General features: G+C 38.6%; 1 protein-coding gene across 5 annotated transcripts in view; it reads right to left on the bottom strand.

Moving 5' to 3' along the window:
• Positions 1-699: 699 nt before the first annotated feature.
• CLIP4 (CAP-Gly domain containing linker protein family member 4) overlaps positions 700-18168 on the bottom strand; it is an 82490-nt gene continuing 65021 nt past the window's right edge. For all 5 annotated transcript variants that reach the window (XM_058682931.1, XM_058682934.1, XM_058682932.1 and 2 more), the window contains 3 exons: positions 14871-14935; positions 8225-8297; positions 700-2876 (listed from right to left, as the gene is read on the bottom strand). In XM_058682931.1, coding sequence (XP_058538914.1) covers positions 2555-2876; positions 8225-8297; positions 14871-14935 — 460 coding nt within the window. In that variant the 3' untranslated portion in view covers positions 700-2554. The remainder of the gene's footprint in view (positions 2877-8224; positions 8298-14870; positions 14936-18168) is intronic.

Raw genomic sequence — 18168 nt, 5'->3', positions numbered from 1 at the left:
TTCAGAGTCCGCAAACGTCTGCAACCGAACACTTTTAAGCACTTCAAAACTATTCCCACCAAATTACCCTAAAATGAAAAATAAAGTTTTTTAGAAGAATGTAGGTAATTATTTATATGTTTTTTAAATCTAAGTTCAAAATATTCTATCCTACCCTAAATAAACAAATGAAATCCCACCGGTACAAAAGAAAGTTAAGCAATTTTAGAAAACTGTAGAAACCCCTTTCTTCTTTTAAATGGCTCTCTGTCCTTCAAAACGATACAGCAGGAGGGTGGATAAAAACACAACTTTACTTGCTTAGTAGAAAGCATGATACTTTAAAAAAAAATTTTTTTATTGTGTTTATTTTGAGAGAGAGAGACAGAGACAGAGACAGAGTGTGAGAGGGAGAGGGGCGGAGAGAGAGGGAGACACAGAATCCGAAGCAGGCTCCAGGCTCTGAGCTGTCTGCATAGGGCCCGACGCAGGCTCGGACCCACAAGCCATGAGATCATGACCTGAACCGAAGTCAGACGCTCAAGTGCCTGAGCCACCCAGGTGCCCCGAAAGCATGATACTTTTGAAGACACTAGAAGGATGGGACAAATCCAAGTCACAGTGGTACGAAAACAAGTGAAGGATGAACTCGTGTGCTCCCGTGTGCTCTGAATCACCAAGAGAACGGGCTGTGCGGGTCGGGTAAATGACAAGATAACATTCCAAAACCAAAACAGCTTCCCTTTTTATTAATGCTCAAGAAGTGAACTGTGAATGACAGTTAATCAGCAAAACACAAATGAAAACACCTAATCTGTATGTATAGTATATGTAAACATACACATTATATGGATTTAATAATCCTAATCTAAATATGAGAACAACCGTTTCCCTGACCTTAGTGTTGGCATTACTGTTTCTAACTTAGGGTGTTTCATATTTAACAGGAAGAATTATGGACACCCAAGTTCAGAGTAGTCATGAATTTCATATTAAGGTATAAATAGAGTTTTAAAGAAATAAGCTGTATAATAAAATAAGTTTACTTCTGAATTGCAATACAGGCATTTTCTTTAATCAATAAAAATATTCCCTGATTATAAAGCAGCCATATTTTGCAAATGTATATCAGGAAAATAGCTCTGGCAATATTTGAAATACCACACTTTTAAAAAGGCAGCAAAGCAACAGAATTTAGCTTTTAAATAGTATATTGCAAAATAGTTCAACATATTATTTCTAAGCACAAAGCGAGCTCCATTCTAAAGAATACTTTTAATCTTATAAACTGTTCCAATATTTCTGTGTAGTTTAAAGTCTAAATATCTACAATAAAAGATAAATCTTTATACACATAGGACATAAACGTCAATACATATCCACGACACAAACGTTTTCCATTATATCACTCTATTTTGAAGGCTAGTTTGTTAACATGTGCTCAAAAAGAAATACAAAAACCTGATAAAGGGCTGTAGTTTTGTAATAGGCTGAATTCTGCAATGACTGAAAATATAAAAACAGCAGTGATAGCAAACACAACACCAGTTTTATGAACAGAACCAAAAAACATCGAGAAATCATAAACATTTAAATGAATAACTATTATATGCTTCATAACATCTTAATTTACTCTCTTCTCTTAAATATAATTTTTTCTAAATGTTTTTCATATCCCGGGAAAGAATAATGGCAAATTCTCCACAAAGATGAAAGTGCATTACGTTTTAAAAGTGCTTCGTGTGTGTGTTTTATTATAGACATGTCCAATAAGGAATTAGACAAGTATGTGCAAAAAATTCCAATTGCGACTTGAATTCATAGATCTAATGATGGGTTTTTTGTAGTTCATCCAGATGAGGCAGTTGCCAATACATAAGAAAAATGTGTGATTACACGCTTTGTATAGAGGAAAGGTAGGAAAGGAGACCCCCTGTTCATCAGCCGGTTAGAGACCCTGGGTGAGGAAAGAAGATCTCTGCATCTGGCAAAGGCTGAGAGGCCCACCACCTCCAGGGCTCTAGCAGATCTCTGGATGTGGCCTTCCTGGAAGGGCAAATCGGTTCAACAAAAAATAGGAAAACTACACTAATCACAGAGCTACTATTCGCTCATTGTCCTTCCTAGTACGGAAGGAAAATCTCCAAAAACACTTGACAGAGAAAGGCCATGTGAATGTCAAAGGTTAACCAAAGCCTGTGAAAACCCTCACAACTATGGCATATGGAAAATCCGGGATTATGTGCAAAAGCAAAAGAGTAAACACCGTCAGCCGGTTACCTAACGGCACCCATTTTTTCCCGAAGTCTCAGAATGTTCTTGGGTCTAAAGTTTCAAAAGCTTCTAAAAATGCTTACTTTGAACTTGTTTTAAATGAATCGTGATGCCCACGGCCCAGACAGCTTTTTAAAGGGGTCTCTCCGAATTGTTAGAATGGTTCCTAGGAAGATAGCTCTACTTTCAAATCTAGAACAATGGCTAGATAACTGAACCATTTGCTGTGGACTCTTTATCCTATGTACGTACGTGAGCTCATTTAATACTTCAGCAGTATTAGTATTTAGTATTTAATACTTCAACAGCTCTCATCCACAAGCTTTGACCCGTTTATTCCCCGATAGGTTACTCTGCTCGGCCTAACTAAGACTCCGTGGTTCGGCTTACAGGTGAAATAGCGCTTGTCTCCCACCGCTCCGTCATTCTTCCCCTTGGCGCTTCGAAGCTCCAGTCCCAGCCAGATCCCTGATGCAAAGTCCGTGGGGCCCACGTACCTAACGGTCCCCATCTCATTGGAGCTCGTGAGGAGGACCTGGGAGCCCTCGTGCAGCTTCACGCTCCCTTCCACGCCGCCCGTGGTGGGGGCCCCGCTCCAGCTGCGGCGCAGCGCGGGTTTCCATCTGCGCAAAGGGGAGAGCAGGGGAGAGGTCAGTACGCAAGCGGTGCGCGCACTCGGCCGCACGCTGTCATGTTCCTTCCCGCCCCAGGGTCCCAATCCATTCACAAGCTGCTTTTATTCTAAGTAGCAATTTGAGGATATACTTTTGTTCAACAGTTAAAATGGTTTTCTCTTGGCTGTTTTAATACTACCCTAAACTGAATTGAAGATTTCACTAGGCGGGGCTCCTGGGTGGCTCAGTCGGTTAACATCCGACTTCGGCTCAGGTCATGATCTCACAGTTTGCGAGTTTGAGCCCCACATCAGGCTCTGCTCTGTGCTGACAGCTCAGAGCCTGGAACCTGCTTCGGATTCTGTCTCCCTCTCTCTCGGCCCCTCCCTCGCTCGCTCTCTCTCTCAAAAATAAATAAACATTAAAAAATATTTAATAAAAAAAGATCTCACTAGCAATTTCTAAATATACATACACACACATATATACTTTCTATAAAATAGCAACTAGAAAAAATACACTTATAACCTATTTAACTGCTATCAATTATCAAAGCCAAAAAAAAAAAAAGAACCGAACATTAGCACTGTAGTAAATTAAAATGACCTTTTATTCACTTTTTAAACATTTATTTACCTGAAAACAATGTTTAAAAACTGCTATTCTATAACTTTATAAAATAAATGTATATATATCTTCTGTGAATGAACTCTGGTCACACCAAAGGGTTTACCACCCTCCCTGCCACTAACAGTAAGGAGGGTCTTAGCTTCCGGGAGGAGGACTCCTTTCCTTTTCTCTACAAAACATGATTTAAAATGTGCTGCCTCGCAGCACCCGCCCCTGACCTGCCCTGATAACAACACTACTGCGTACCCACACAGGGAACTCAGCCAGGCCTCGAGCTAGTACCGCCCCACAGCTTCCTCTCTGTCACTGGGAAATAACTGACCTGAAACTCACTCACAGTGCAAATGCCACTAAGGTCTTGTTCCCTGTGACCTGAGGCCTCTCCAAACGGTTTTCCTGAAACCAGCACCAGCGGGGCCTTGCATGCTCAGTCTCCTACCACCTCTCCTTCAAAGCAAACCCTTCTCCCGCCCCCACAGCAGAGACCACGCGGAACCCGCTACCAAAACTGCACAGTGCCTGACTGTGAACAGAGGCCGGGTCCTACCTATTCTCCATTGTATTTCACGGTCTATAGTTTCTAATATACTATCACACACAACGTCTCATTTCCTCCCATTAACCACCCTGTAAGAAAGGGAGGGCACTCAGATTTTACGGGTAAGAAAACTCAAGTCCCAAGACTTGTCCCGAGCCACACGTGCCACTACGGGATAGAATCCTAATTAGAAAACACACTGGAAAAAGTATTCTTTATCATGCCAACTGCACAAATAACAATGATAAAATTAACAAAGAATACATAGTGCCTGTTAGAAAAAGTATAAACCTTTACTGAAGAATATACAAAAGATAAACGAAAGAGCTTTGTTCCTGGAGAGAAACACGTATGTGTTGATTCTCCCCAAAATCACCCCCAGAGGGACACTGTCTGCAACCACACACAGTCACTCCAAAGTCCACACAAAAATGACGCTCTCACTTCCTGAGCGCCCACTGCGTGCCAGACACTTCCCATTCGTGATCTCATCCAACCTCACCCAACCACTGACCTAGAGATGATCTCCCTTCGAATGGAGGAGAAATCTGAGGCTCAAAAAAATCAAGCTATTTGCTTAATTAATGATGGTGAAGAGGAGAGATGGGGCTCACGCGCAAGTTGGTCCAGGCACCAAGGCCAGGCTCTTACAACCACGAATGGGTGCTGATAATTAAGACAAAATTGAAAACTAACACAGCAAAGATTTACAGAGCTGTCACGTTAAATTCTAAAGTTACAATAATATAAACAATGTGGCTCTGGCAGAAGAATGTACTTTTTATATGACACAGAAAAGAAACCTTAGAAAAACATAATTTTTTTTCTTATGTGATTAAAAAGGAAAACTTCACATCAGTGGGACAGGAGTGAACATTCAGCTAGGGGTGTTGTAAAAGTCATCTCAGGGAAAAAGAATATGATTCCTACTACTCACTGTATATTAAAATAAATTCCAAATAAATTAAAGAGCTAAATACATAAGTTAGAAAATAGAGAACTACAAGAAAATAAAAATGGATATTTACCTGAACACACACAAACACGGGTGGGAAGGGGAGGAAACAAATACATGTATATAAAGTTTGGCATCTACTATTAGTTAAATTTTGATTTTTTAAATTAATTTGTATGCCATAAAAATGTTTCCATATCACAGGACAGTCTTTAAGACCTTACAGAAGCCACACTAAGGAAATCTGTTAAAGAATGGGGGATTTATTAAGGGAAAAAGCTTTCAAAGGGTATGTAGAGTATGATTTGTCCATCTTTGTTTAAAATTCAGATACATGCTTTAGAAAAAAAAATTGGGAAGGTATACACCAAATGGGAGTAATAATCTCATCTAGGTGATAAAATTCTAGATGATCTTTATCTGCACTTAGCTTTTTATAATTTTTCAAATGTTGTACAGTCAACTTTCATAATCAAAAAGGTTTTAAAAGAAAGAAGGAATACATGAAATCAAGATCTAAACCAAAAATTCATGGTTTGGATAAAGACTAAACATTCTAAGAAGAATGATTTGATTCAACTTATGTCAAAGTTCTAAAAGCTCCAGGAAGTGCAAAACTTAGAATTACAGTACATTTCAGAGCTCTGTTTACTCATTCAAAAACATTAATTGACCACGTATGAAATGACAGGCCCGGGTTTGGGTTCTAGGATTTGTGAATAGTCAGTAAATAGTTATAAATACTGCAATAAAGACTGTGTATGGTGCAGAAGGAGCAGAAAAGAGAAAGAACTCTATCCTCCCTTAAGGGCCAGGGAAGATACTTGAGTGAGGAAGAGACACGTAGGCCTCACTTATGAGGAAGTCACCATGAGAACAAAGTCAGGAGAAACAGACAGGAGCTGTGCCTGCTGGCAGGACTTTAGATGCTGTGCCAGTGAACGTGGACTTCATTCTGGGTTTGAGAACCGAGAAGCTTCAAGGGGCGGGCAGAAAATGCAAACAGATGATATGGAAATAATGGAACACGCAGCAAACTGGATTATGGGAGTTCTGCCTAAAGACATTCACGTGTGAGCTGACCGCATAAACCGTGTCAATAGGCTGGATTCCACAGACAGGACGTGCTGTGATAACACAGAGAGGGGCTGAAAGAAGCTTGCAAGGACAGGAATGAGTGAAAGAAGAGAGACAGATGCAGGCTTGACGCGTCATGACTACCAGGTCACTGTGGTGCCAGTTCAAATCCCAAGCCGCCTTTCCCTCTACCCCCATTCTTGGGGTAGAGAATTCTGAAGACAGAAGAATTGCTTCGACCCTCTCTCCATCACTCTGTCCTCTGAATGAAATGCATTCATCACTGTCACTCAATAAACGACACAGAAAAACAGATCCTGTTCCCTTTCCTCACCTCCTCTCTCGTGTGGGGCAGGCATGTCCTTTGGCCAAATCCTTCATGTTTCCTCCCCAGGAATGTTCATCACCTCTACATTTTCCAGGTTTCTTCTGAAGTATCATTTATTTCCATATGAATGAACAAGAAAATGGTAGTGCATGGGGAATCTCAATAAACTCATTTTTCAACCCACAGTCTTCAGAATACATCGTGCTTCCAGCCTAATAACACACAACACCCGACCAACTCTGTGCCCACAGAAGGTCATCCGTCGCTCTAATCTCCCCCTACCCCAAGATCAGAGACAGGGCTCCTAGTACCTGTCAACACCCTAAGTTTTTCTTTTGTTCCTTAGAAGAGCAACCACCAAATATTTTAGTCATGTACTCTATAAGCAAAAATAAATTATTTTAAAAATTGATTTTATACCCTTAATAAACGTGTATTTCTTTCTCTCTTTTTTTTTAAACAGGCGCTAGTCTCAATCTGTACAAAGTATCAGTAAAGCTTCATTTCTTTTTATTTTTATAGAAAACAAAGAGAGGTACGAATGTTCTCCCCTCATGTCAGACATTATCTGGTGTGTAAACCATACCTGCTGCGTAAGCTCGTGGTTCAGATTTCTCCTCCTTCCCTCGCTTCCCTGGACATTGTGCTCTCCAACCCCCAGCACTGCACATGGCCTCTGACACTCCCCCTGTCCTCGCCCCCCCTGAGAGTCCTTTATATCCAGGTGGCCTCTTCCTGGTATTTCTTCCATTCTGCCTAAGAAGGCTTGGATGTCTTCAAGAAACTGGAACAGAGAGTCACGGCCCTAAACTCTCTCAGCTACTCAAGTGAGGAGGCCAATTTCAACATTCTCAAAATTGGTGAAGGTTTTATGGAAAGAAAAAAAACAGAAACCCTGGCCACTTCTGCTAAACAATACCTAGCAGTGTCGTGGGACAATCAAGGTTGGCAAGTGACATCTGCCATCCTTGTGACACCCCCTGTAACTTCTCACCAGATTATTACAATAAACTGCCTGCTTGGTGCTCAGTTCACTGCCACAGTCCAGTGCCTGGGCGCCATTTCTAGTGGCTTCCAGAGCACCACACCCAAGCAAGATTGCGTACTTCCCTACTCACTCAGACCATTTTCCTTTCCCCACCCCACCCCGACCCCACCCCAATACATAGACAGCCCCGGCCATCAGTGTTCAGATTAATTGGAAGAAAAAAAAACAAAAAAAAAACAAAAAAAAACCTCCTTAACCCATTCAATCTAGAAGAGGCTTATATTCCTCTAAAAGAAAAAAAGTTCCCAAAAGTGCCAGAAAAATATTCAAGAGAGTAAAGTGGGTCTGAAGGAAATAAATAGAAATGAAAAAGGAAAAAAAGATTCTATAAAGAAACAACAACAAAAAAAACCATTTTGAGCAGTATACTCTACTAGAGGAAGTAGGAGTATTTTTTAAAATAGCAGTAAGATCACTTTATGCAGAAAGACCTGACATTTCTTTCCTTTGTTGCCAAAAATATTAACTCAAGTCTCTAAGTAAACAGTTTAAAATCAATCCACCCTATGATAACACAAAATATAAATTCCTCTAAGTCTTATTAACAGTACTAAACCCCTCTGAAAATAAATGCAGTATACCACTCTGAGTCACTAGTGACATTTTTAATTGAGCTTGTGAGGTTGGGAGGGAGGACTCTCCTCAATACACTCACACCTTTTCTCCTAAGTGCTAAAATTCTACCGAGCAATGTAAAAGATACAAAATCTATTTTCTTTCTTCACAGAATCCTGTCATGTTCATCTTGAAAAGTGTTTTTCTAAATCTTCTTAATACTCACTTGGCAAAAGCATTTCTTCTGTTAATCTCTTTCTGGGAAGAAGCAGAAGTCGTACTGAAACTTCTCCTAAAACCTAAATGTCAAAGTTAAGGTCAAAGAGGAAAGATAAATCACAAATTTGCAGTCCTCATTAAAAGTTATCTTTTATCATTCCTTCTACAGGTGTTCTAGTCTGTTTCTAGAAACCCAATGTTTCTTCGGGAACAGAAAGCAAAAAGAAAATAAGTACATACAGAATATAACAGCGGTTTAGATTTTTTGATGAATTTTTATCTTACCTTTCTCATCAAACTATGCATATTTGTATCAATAAGTTAAGATCATGACATTACATTTGGAGGTTTCTATTATAAAATTTCTTGAAAACCAAATAAAACTGTGTAATGATAAAGCTGAATCTTTTTACTCAAATATTTATCATCTTGATAAATCACATAAAGGATAAAATGGTTTAAAAACACTATCACTAAATATATTCCATTTATAAAATACTGAACAAATTTCAGAGTTTACGATTCTTGGCATCCCCAATGACAGAATTATTTAAAAAAAAAAAAAGATTTCATGAAATGTACATTTTTAAAAAGATGTTTTTAAAAAAATGTAAGATTTCCAGTTCTGGAAAGCTATGGCAAGCAGATGTGCTGAATGAATCTCTCAACTGAAGCGAGTATAATTTTAAACAACCGTAATTAAAATATATATATATTACTGAGCTGATACAAAGGCAAATTTCAGGGAGACCAACAACCAAACAGAGAGCACATGAGAAGTAACCAAGCACAAAAGCAATCTATCACCTTGTGCCACAGGATTGCCACTAACTTCTAGAGAATTTTGGCTTCTGCCTTACTGGCTGCACCAGAGATGGGAAAGGGCATAAAGCCCAGGGCCTAAGAAGATGGGGATTCTAATGCTAGACTCTCTGTTAAAACGTGGATCCCAACCAGCTCACCCTCAGTGTAAGGTTAAACGAGAAACAAAATGAAATACCATCTGACAAAGATAAAACAAAGCACTTGTGTCCACCTTAATGCTCAGAAGGCAGCAAAATTTCCTCCCTTCAAAATCTGTGATAAGCCAAATTTTATCTGTGTAATAAAAAGAAAAACTGCAAGGACTGTAAATTAAAGTAGTCCCGGGTTGTCAGTGCCTCCAGGAGTAACTGGCAGAAGAACACACAATCTTCTCTGGAGGCATGAACCCAGGCCTCAAAGAATTCCTGTACATTAAATTCTGAGTAAAATAAGCATCTCACAATAATAAATCACAAAACTCCCAAGTAAAGAAAGTACCATAAGCTAGATTCACAGAAACAGATGGCAGAATCAGACACATGAAGACTTCAGATATGAAACTACTTAACATAAAAGATAACAATATTTCAAATGTTTAAAGAGATAAAAGAAAAAACATGGGGAAATAACAAGCAAAAATAAGTGACAACAAAACAGTTGTGAAAAGGAAACAAGAAATGCAAATTTTGTAACTAAAAACTTTGTGGGTGGATTAAACAGCATAATAAACATGGTTGAAGAAAGAATCAGGAAACATGAAGACAGAGCTGAAGTTGTCTAGAATGCAGTCCAGAGAGACTAAAATGTGAAAAATATGAAAGAGGCATGGGAAAGTCTACCACACTACTCATCAGAGCTTCCAAAGGAGATAATAAAGAGGTAGAAGGAGGAAATATTTTTTAAGTATGCAGACAAGAGTTCTACAGAATTTATCAAAGATAGTAATTCCCAGATCCAGGAAGACCCCTGACAGCAAACAGGATGAAAAGAAATCTCCCTCTAGACACGTCATAGTGAAACCGTACAACACAAAGGAAACAGAGAAGATCTTTAACAGCAATCAAAAAGAAAGACAAATTACCTACAACAGTATAGATTAGATAGACTCACAGACTTCACAAAAAAAGTGACAGATAGAAAATAGTAAAATTATATTGTCAATGTGCAACGAGAAAACATCTCTCAAACTCAAATTTTCACCAATTTTTACTTTTACCCAATAAAACTATTATTATAAAAGACAAAAACATGAGAGACAGACACTTTCTAAAAGAAATTTCAAAAAATATACACGTGGTAGGAGTGGAATGTCCCAAGTTAAAGTTCTGAAGATTAATGACACTGGTAAATACATGAGCAAATTAAATATTGGTTATTAATTATACTAAAAAACCCATTATAAATAGGGGTCCCTGGGTAGCTCAGTTGGTTAAGCGTCTGGCTCTTGATTTTGGCTCAGGCCATGATCTCACAGTTTGGAGATGGAACCCCACATAGGGCTCCACACTGAGCGTGGATTCTCATCTCCACACTCTGTCGCTCCCCCATTTGCTCTCTTTCTCTCTCAAAATAAATAAACTTTAAAAAAGCTATTATAATAATGCAAAATTTGTGGGGGAAATCAAATAGATGAATAACTCAGTTTCTAAGGATTCTCTGTCATTTGGGAAAGAGTACATATAATGCCTAACTGTAGACTTTGCTAGGTATGTATGTCAAAGCACCTATAGTAATTACTAAGACGTATGTTCACAACTTTCATTCAAGTACAGAATGAAATGAAAAAAAAGGACAGAAATATAACTAGAATAAAGTCAAGAAAGAAAAATAAGTATAAAAATTGAAAAAATTGAAAACAGCATAAATAAATCCAAATATATGAGTATTTACAATAAATGTAATTAGGTGAAACTCTCAGGTTAAAAGGAAAACATTGTCAAACCATATTTTTTTAACAAGTGAAATCCAACCATATTCTATTTGGAAAGTATTCCAAAAGCATAGGATGTAGAAAAGTTATAAGACAACTAATAGAAAAGCAATTATTTGACCAAAAGAAAGCTGATATAATGTAAAAAGAATTATTTAAAAAGCAATACAATTTACATTAACACCAAAAAAATGAAATATTTAGGTATAAATCTAATAAAACATTTACAAAATCTATATGAGGAATATTATAAAACTCTAATAAAAAAAACAAATAAGATCTAAATAAATGGATTCAACGTTCATGGATAGGAAGACTCAATATTGTTAAGATGATAGTTCTTCTCAATGTGATCTATATAATTAATGCAATCCCAATCAAAATCCCAACAAATTGTTTTGTGGATATCAACTAATTGGAAAGTTTATATGGAGAGGCAAAAGGCACAGTATAACCAGCATAATGTTATGGGAGAAGACCATGAAGACTGACACTACTAAACTTGATGAATTACTATAAAGCTCCATTAATTAAGACAACGTGGTATTAGTGAAAGATAACAGATCAGTGGAACAGAAGAGAGAGCCCAGAAATAGACTCACACAGTCAACTGATCTTTGACAAAAGAGCAGAGGCAATTCAATGGAGAAAGGATAGACTTTTTAACAAACAGTCCTAAAATATGCAAAAAAAAAAAAAAAGAATCCAGACAGACTTCACACCTCTCACAAAAACTAACTCCATGTATCGTAGATCTACATGGGAAACACAAAACTATAAAACTCCTAAAAAGATAACACAGGAGAAAATCAGGATGAACTTGAGTTTAACAATGACATTTCACATACAACACCAAAAGCATAATCCATGAAAAAAAATGTTAAGTTGGACTTTACTAAAACTAAAAACTTCTACCCTGGTGTAGACTGTTAAGACAATGAAAAGACAAGCCACAGACTAGAGAAAAGATATGCAAAACACATTCTAATAAAGGTCTAGCATTCAAAATATACAAAGAACTCTTAAAACTCAACAGTAAGAAAACAATGAACACAATATATAAATGAGCAGAAGACCAGAATGAACAATTCACCAAAGAAAATATACAGATTGTGGGAATGCAAGCTGGTGCAGCCACTCTGGAAAACAGTATGGAGGTTCCTCAAAAAACTAAAACTAGAACTACCCTATGACCCAGCAATTGCACTACTAGGCATTTATCCAAGGGATACAGGTGTGGTGTTTCGAAGGGACACATGCACCCCCATGTTTACAGCAGCACTATCAACAATAGCCAAAGTATGGAAAGAACCCAAATGTCCACCGATGGATGAACAGACAAAGAAGATGTGGTATATATATACACAATGGAGTATGACTCAGCAATCAAAAAGAATGAAATCTTGCCACTTGCAACTACGTGGATGGAACTGGAGGGTATTACGCTAAGTGAAATTAGTCAGAGAAAGAAAAAAATCACATGACTTCACTCATATGAGGACTTTAAGAGACAAAACAGATGAACATAAGGGAAGGGAAACAAAAATAATATAAAACCAGGGAGGGGGAGAAAACATAAGAGACTCTTAAATATGGAGAACAGAGGGTTACTGGAGGGTTTGTGGGAGGGCGGATGGGATAAATGGGTAAGGGGCATTAAGGAATCTACTCCTGAAATCATTGTTGCACTATATGCTAAATAATTTGGATGTAAATTTTTAAAAAATAAAATTAATTTGGGGCGCCTGGATGGCGCAGTCGGTTGAGCGTCCGACTTCAGCCAGGTCACGGTCTCGCGGTCTGTGAGTTCGAGCCCCGCATCAGGCTCTGGGTTGATGGCTCAGAGCCTGGAGCCTGCTTCCGATTCTGTGTCTCCCTCTCTCTCTGCCCCTCCCCCGTTCATGCTCTGTTTCTCTCTGTCCCAAAAATAAATTAAAAAAACGTTGAAAAAAAAATTTTTTTTAAATAAAATAAAATTAAATTAATTAAAAAAAAAAGAAAATATACAGATGGCAAATATATGCAAGTATCCTCAACTGTGTTATCAGCTGAACTGTGTCGTCAGCTGAATTGTGCCCCTGCCTCCAAATTCGTATGTTGAAATCCTAATCCCCAGAACCTCAGAATGTGACTGTGTTTGGAGATCAGGCCTTAAAATGTCAATTAAGTTAAAATCAGGTCACACAGGTCAGCCCTAATCCATGACTGGTGTCCTTATAAAAAGAGATTAAGACACAGACACATATGGAGGAAGACTATGCTAAGACATGGGAGGAAACCACCATCTATGAGGCACAGCGTGAGCCTTAGAAGAAACCAACTCTGTGAACAGCTTGATTTATGCCTCCAGAATTTTGAGAAAAACGGATTTGTTGAAGCCACACTGTCTGTGGTACTTTGTTATGCTAGTCCTAGCAAACTAATACATCATACACCATCAGGGAACTTCAGATGGAAACAATGAGGTACTACTACTCCACACCTATTATAATGGTGAAAATCCATAAGCCATAAAATTAATCTCAACAAATTTTTAAGGACTGGTATTATACAAATCACTCTTTCACAGACGGCTATCCAATGGAAAAAAATGAAATTAGACCCTTACCATACACAAAATTCCAGGTGAACTGACAAATATAAAAGGCAAAAATACAAAACTTTTAGAAAGCAGTACAGGAAAATATCTGTGTGAGGTCTGTTCCAGGAAAAGGTTTTCTTTCTTTTTTTGTTTTTTAATTTTTAACGTTTATTTATTTCTGGAGACAGGGAGAGACAGAGCATGAGCAGGGGAGGGGCAGAGAGAGACGGAGACACAGAATCTGAAGCAGGCTCCAGGCTCTGAGCTGTCAGCACGGAGCCCAATGTGGGGCTTGAACTCACCGTGATCATGACCTGAGCCGAAGTCAGTTGCTTAACCGACTGAGCCATCCAAATGCCCTCAGAAAAAGATTTCTTAAGATAAAACATGAAAACATAATGGCTTCCTATTTTGACTACTTAAAATTTAAATATTTCTGTTTATCAAAAGACACCAGACAGGCAAGCAAGGTATTCACGACACACGAAACTAGCAAAATATTAGTGTCCGAGGTATAGAAAGAAACCTACAAATGAATAAGATAAACCAAAAAAAGAAAAAGGGGCAAGAGACTTGAACAGTTACGTCACAAAGGAGGAAATGCAAATGGCTCGTAAACATGAGGCTCGACCTCATCTGTAATCTGGAAAATGCAAGTTAAAACCACGAGATGCAGCTTAAATCCATCAGATGGGTGAAGAGTTCTAAATCAAGCAGGACTAGTGTTGGGGAGGTAAAGAGCAGCAGGGGCTGTCATCCCTGCTCATGAGCATGTGCTCTGCCAACAGTCTGGCACTGCCCAGGGAGGGTGAAGATATGGACAGACCACACCTGGCCATCCTAGGGAAACGTTTGCAAATGTGCACAATGGTCTAGTTTGTAACGGTAAAAAAAAAAAAAAACCAAAACGGACATAACACAAATATCCGTCAAATATAGAATAACTACTATGTTTTAGTGGAACACTAACAAAATAGCCAGTGACAATCAAATACATATGTATTTCCTAATATATATTATTTATTAATACATCTATATCTGGGTGATAAAGATATAAAGTAAGTCAAGGGAATAATGAACATAAAGTTCAAGACTCATAACCTGAGGACAAAGTATATGAAAAGGGAGGCAGAGGAGGCTGGGGACACTCAGAGGCCCCCCCCAGTACAGGTCATCTTCACCTAGTAGACGGGTAAAAGATGTTTGCTTTATCATTACAGTAACTGTATGAATACATTTATATGCCTTTTTGTATACACAAATACTTCACAATAAAAAATTTTCAATAAATAAAAGCAAAGGAACAACGATTAGGAACATAAAATTGTGTAAACTTACCAGGATAAGAATGATTCTGTTTATTTGAGGAAATTTCCGAAAGGGTGTCCAGGGAGTCTGTTACCCTGTGAATAAAACAAGTACTGAAGCCTCATTAGAAGAAACAGCAGGTCTTCAGATTTAAGACTGGCGCTCAAGTGAGGTTTTCACAACAACAGTTATTTCTTATTTCACTATTTAACAAACATGCATTGAGTATCTATCAGAAGTCAGAAAGGCACTTCAAGCTAGCATCAGATACAGGCAGTAATAAAACACAAGAGCCCCTTGTTGTTTAAGGATGGTTAATGAAGAAAAAGATGACTTAAGGTGAATTCACTTACAACAGAGACCTGACTTTATTTCTCTGGAACTTTATCTTCAAAGATGAAACTAAATAATATGGAAATAAATTTGTCTTATATTAAATTTAACAAATGTTCAATTAGAATTGTAAAAACATCACATTTTTAAATTGAAAATCAAATACTGACTCAGTCTGTGTACGTATGTGATTTTCTGATAAAATTGCACAACCAAACACAATTCAACGTCTTTTACTTTCTATTTGACCCCAAGCACAACCACAAAGGTAACTTTCCTGACAGGACTGTATTTTTTGATATTCAAATGATTCTTTATTTTTTAAAAAGCCAATCCTAATAGTCTCGTTTTCTTTCAGTTGTTTACTGACCTAACCCACAAAGCCTTCTTTCTGTCAATCACTTCTTCCAGGACACTTGGTCACCATCAAGAAATCCTGCAACTCTCACAATATTTGCAATTCCACCTTGCAATTCACATGCATCATTTTTACTTGACATACACACTACAGCAATCAGTGAGAGATTGCTGAATGCAAAGACTATGACTGGATGAAGAGGACGGATAATCAGGTGGTGATGGGTAATTGAGAAGAACTTAATTCTAAAAGCGATCAGTTCATTAATAATAAGTACCTATAATGGTGAGAACTAAGAATAAGAAAATACTGGGGCGCCTGGGTGGCTCAGTCGGTTAAGCGTCCGACTTCAGCTCAGGTCACGATCTCACGGTCCGTGAGTTCGAGCCCCGCATCGGGCTCTGGGCTGATGGCTCAGAGCCTGGAGCCTGCTTCCGATTCTGTGTCTCCCTCTCTCTCTGCCCCTCCCCCGTTCATGCTCTGTCTCTCTCTGTCTCAAAAATAAATAAACGTTAAAAAAAAAAAATTAAAAAAAGAGTAAATACTGTGATGAGGAAGACCACTTGGACAAAAAACAGGGAGGTAGGCAGAGAGAGCAGATCAGATCTAGTCAATAAGTTTTCTTAGAATTTCTGCAAAGAAATAGGTTGATTTATATGTTAATGGAAGAAAAGGTATTAACTAAATGAAAGCTGGGTGATAGTAGAAAGCTACTGAAGCACAGGAAATAACACGTGCAGAGATTCTCAGACAGGAGGCACATTCTTTTTAACGCAAAGCAGGGGGAAAGAGCCAGCTACAATCTGGGAAGAGTGAAATTGTGATTGGTCACCACTTCATTAAGACTGTCCTCAAGCAGTCCCTAGTTTAAAATTCTTTCCTCTTGGAGATCAGTGGTGTCTTTAAAGAGCTCCAAAGCTGGTTTAAATTAGAAATTCCTCAAAATCAGGGACCATGTCTGTTTTATTTGCTTATAGAATGCCTAGCACAGCACAAAGTGCTAAAAGACACTTAATAGTATTCGATGATGATGAATGAGACAATCAGAAGATGACAGGAAGACAGCTGGATCGAGACAGCAGTTCATTTAGAGAGAGAGCCCTGTATCTTTTAAGAAGAGGGGGCTGCTTTTAAAAGAATCACCTTAAAGACGACCAAATAGAAGGCAAGGAAGAAAAAAAGGTAAAAACCGTGTGTTCTATAAACAAAGCAAGAAAAAGAACACGAACATGAGAGAGACAGTGGCTTCACAATATAAAAGGGGGAAAAAACTGTCATAGCATAAGAAAAACACTGCCCTAGATTTGGTCAGTATCTACTGTGCCCAAAATATGCCCAACCATGTCCTCTGGGCAATCAAATATAAATAAAGAACCCCGGTCCTCAGGACTAGGAGACAAAACTTGTATGAGACTGTAGCAATGTGTTAATGGAGATTTGTCCAAAGTAATAAGAGAACCCAGAAGACTGGAGACTTAGCATGGATCTTACCCTAAATGAATCATAAATAAGACATCAGTCCTGAAATAAGGCACCAACTCTCTCTTACTCGTCACAGGGTACTGGTTAAGAACACACATTCTGATATTAAACTACCTGGGTTCAAATTCCCACTTGAAAGCTGTGCACACTTGCCTACTAGTTCCCTGTGCCTTCATCTCCCCACCTGTGAGACAGGGGCATTACAGTACCTGACCCACAGGGAGCTGCAAAGGAGTGAACGATACATGAGGAGCTCTAAACCATGCTGACCCGATGATAGAAGTACTGTTCACTGGCTAGTATCTCTTTCTCTTTATGTATAAGGCACATACCAAAAAACAGCAAACTACCTAAAAGCAAGGGCTTAGGAAAAACAACAACAAAATAACAAACCCAGGCTGAGTCCAGCTCCCTCATTAACTAGTGTAGGAGAGACCAAAATGAGCCACTACCAAACATGCTGCTCTGCCATAAGGATTATTTTGAACTAAAGACATTTGAGAATCGACGAATGCGGGAAGAGGCTTTCTCTGAACTCCCCTTATCTGCCTAAAACAGGTGCTCCAAAGAGAAGGACTCTGCCCTCCCCAAGTTACATCAAGCAGGGAAGACAGACTGGCATCCCAGAGGAGGAGAAGGGATGTCAACGCCACACCCAGAGAGACGCTGTCACCAACTATCTCACCTCCCACCCTTTTTCCTAAGGGTCCGTTATCTTTCCAGAAAACCAGCTGCCCTCCCTTCAGAGGCCTTTTTCCCAGTAAGATGGTCTATAAGCTCTCCAATCTCACCACTCCTTTGGGTATTGGCTTCTTTCTGTGGTGCCCAGGTGCTGGCAAATTTAAATGTAATAAATTTGTATGCCTTTTCTCCTGTTAATCTATCTTCTGTCAATCTAGTTCACAGACACCCTATCCCACCCCCCACTCAGCTACTGACCCTAAGAGGATAGAGGAAACTTTTTGCTTCCCTACACTAACTATATGACTTTAGCTAAGTCACTTTCTCCCTGAAACTTCTCTTCATTGGCAAATAAAATAATCATAATACCTTACAACTCACTGGATTTGAAATATGCGTCTAAAATACACTGTACAGAGCACACCATTTACTAAATGCTCAATAAATTTTTGTCACAGTTACTGTTATTTTCCA

This window comes from Neofelis nebulosa, chromosome 9 (assembly GCF_028018385.1).
Source record: "Neofelis nebulosa isolate mNeoNeb1 chromosome 9, mNeoNeb1.pri, whole genome shotgun sequence".
In the NCBI taxonomy this organism is placed as follows: Eukaryota; Metazoa; Chordata; class Mammalia; order Carnivora; family Felidae; genus Neofelis; species Neofelis nebulosa.
This window is presented reverse-complemented; position numbering and strand designations above follow the sequence as displayed.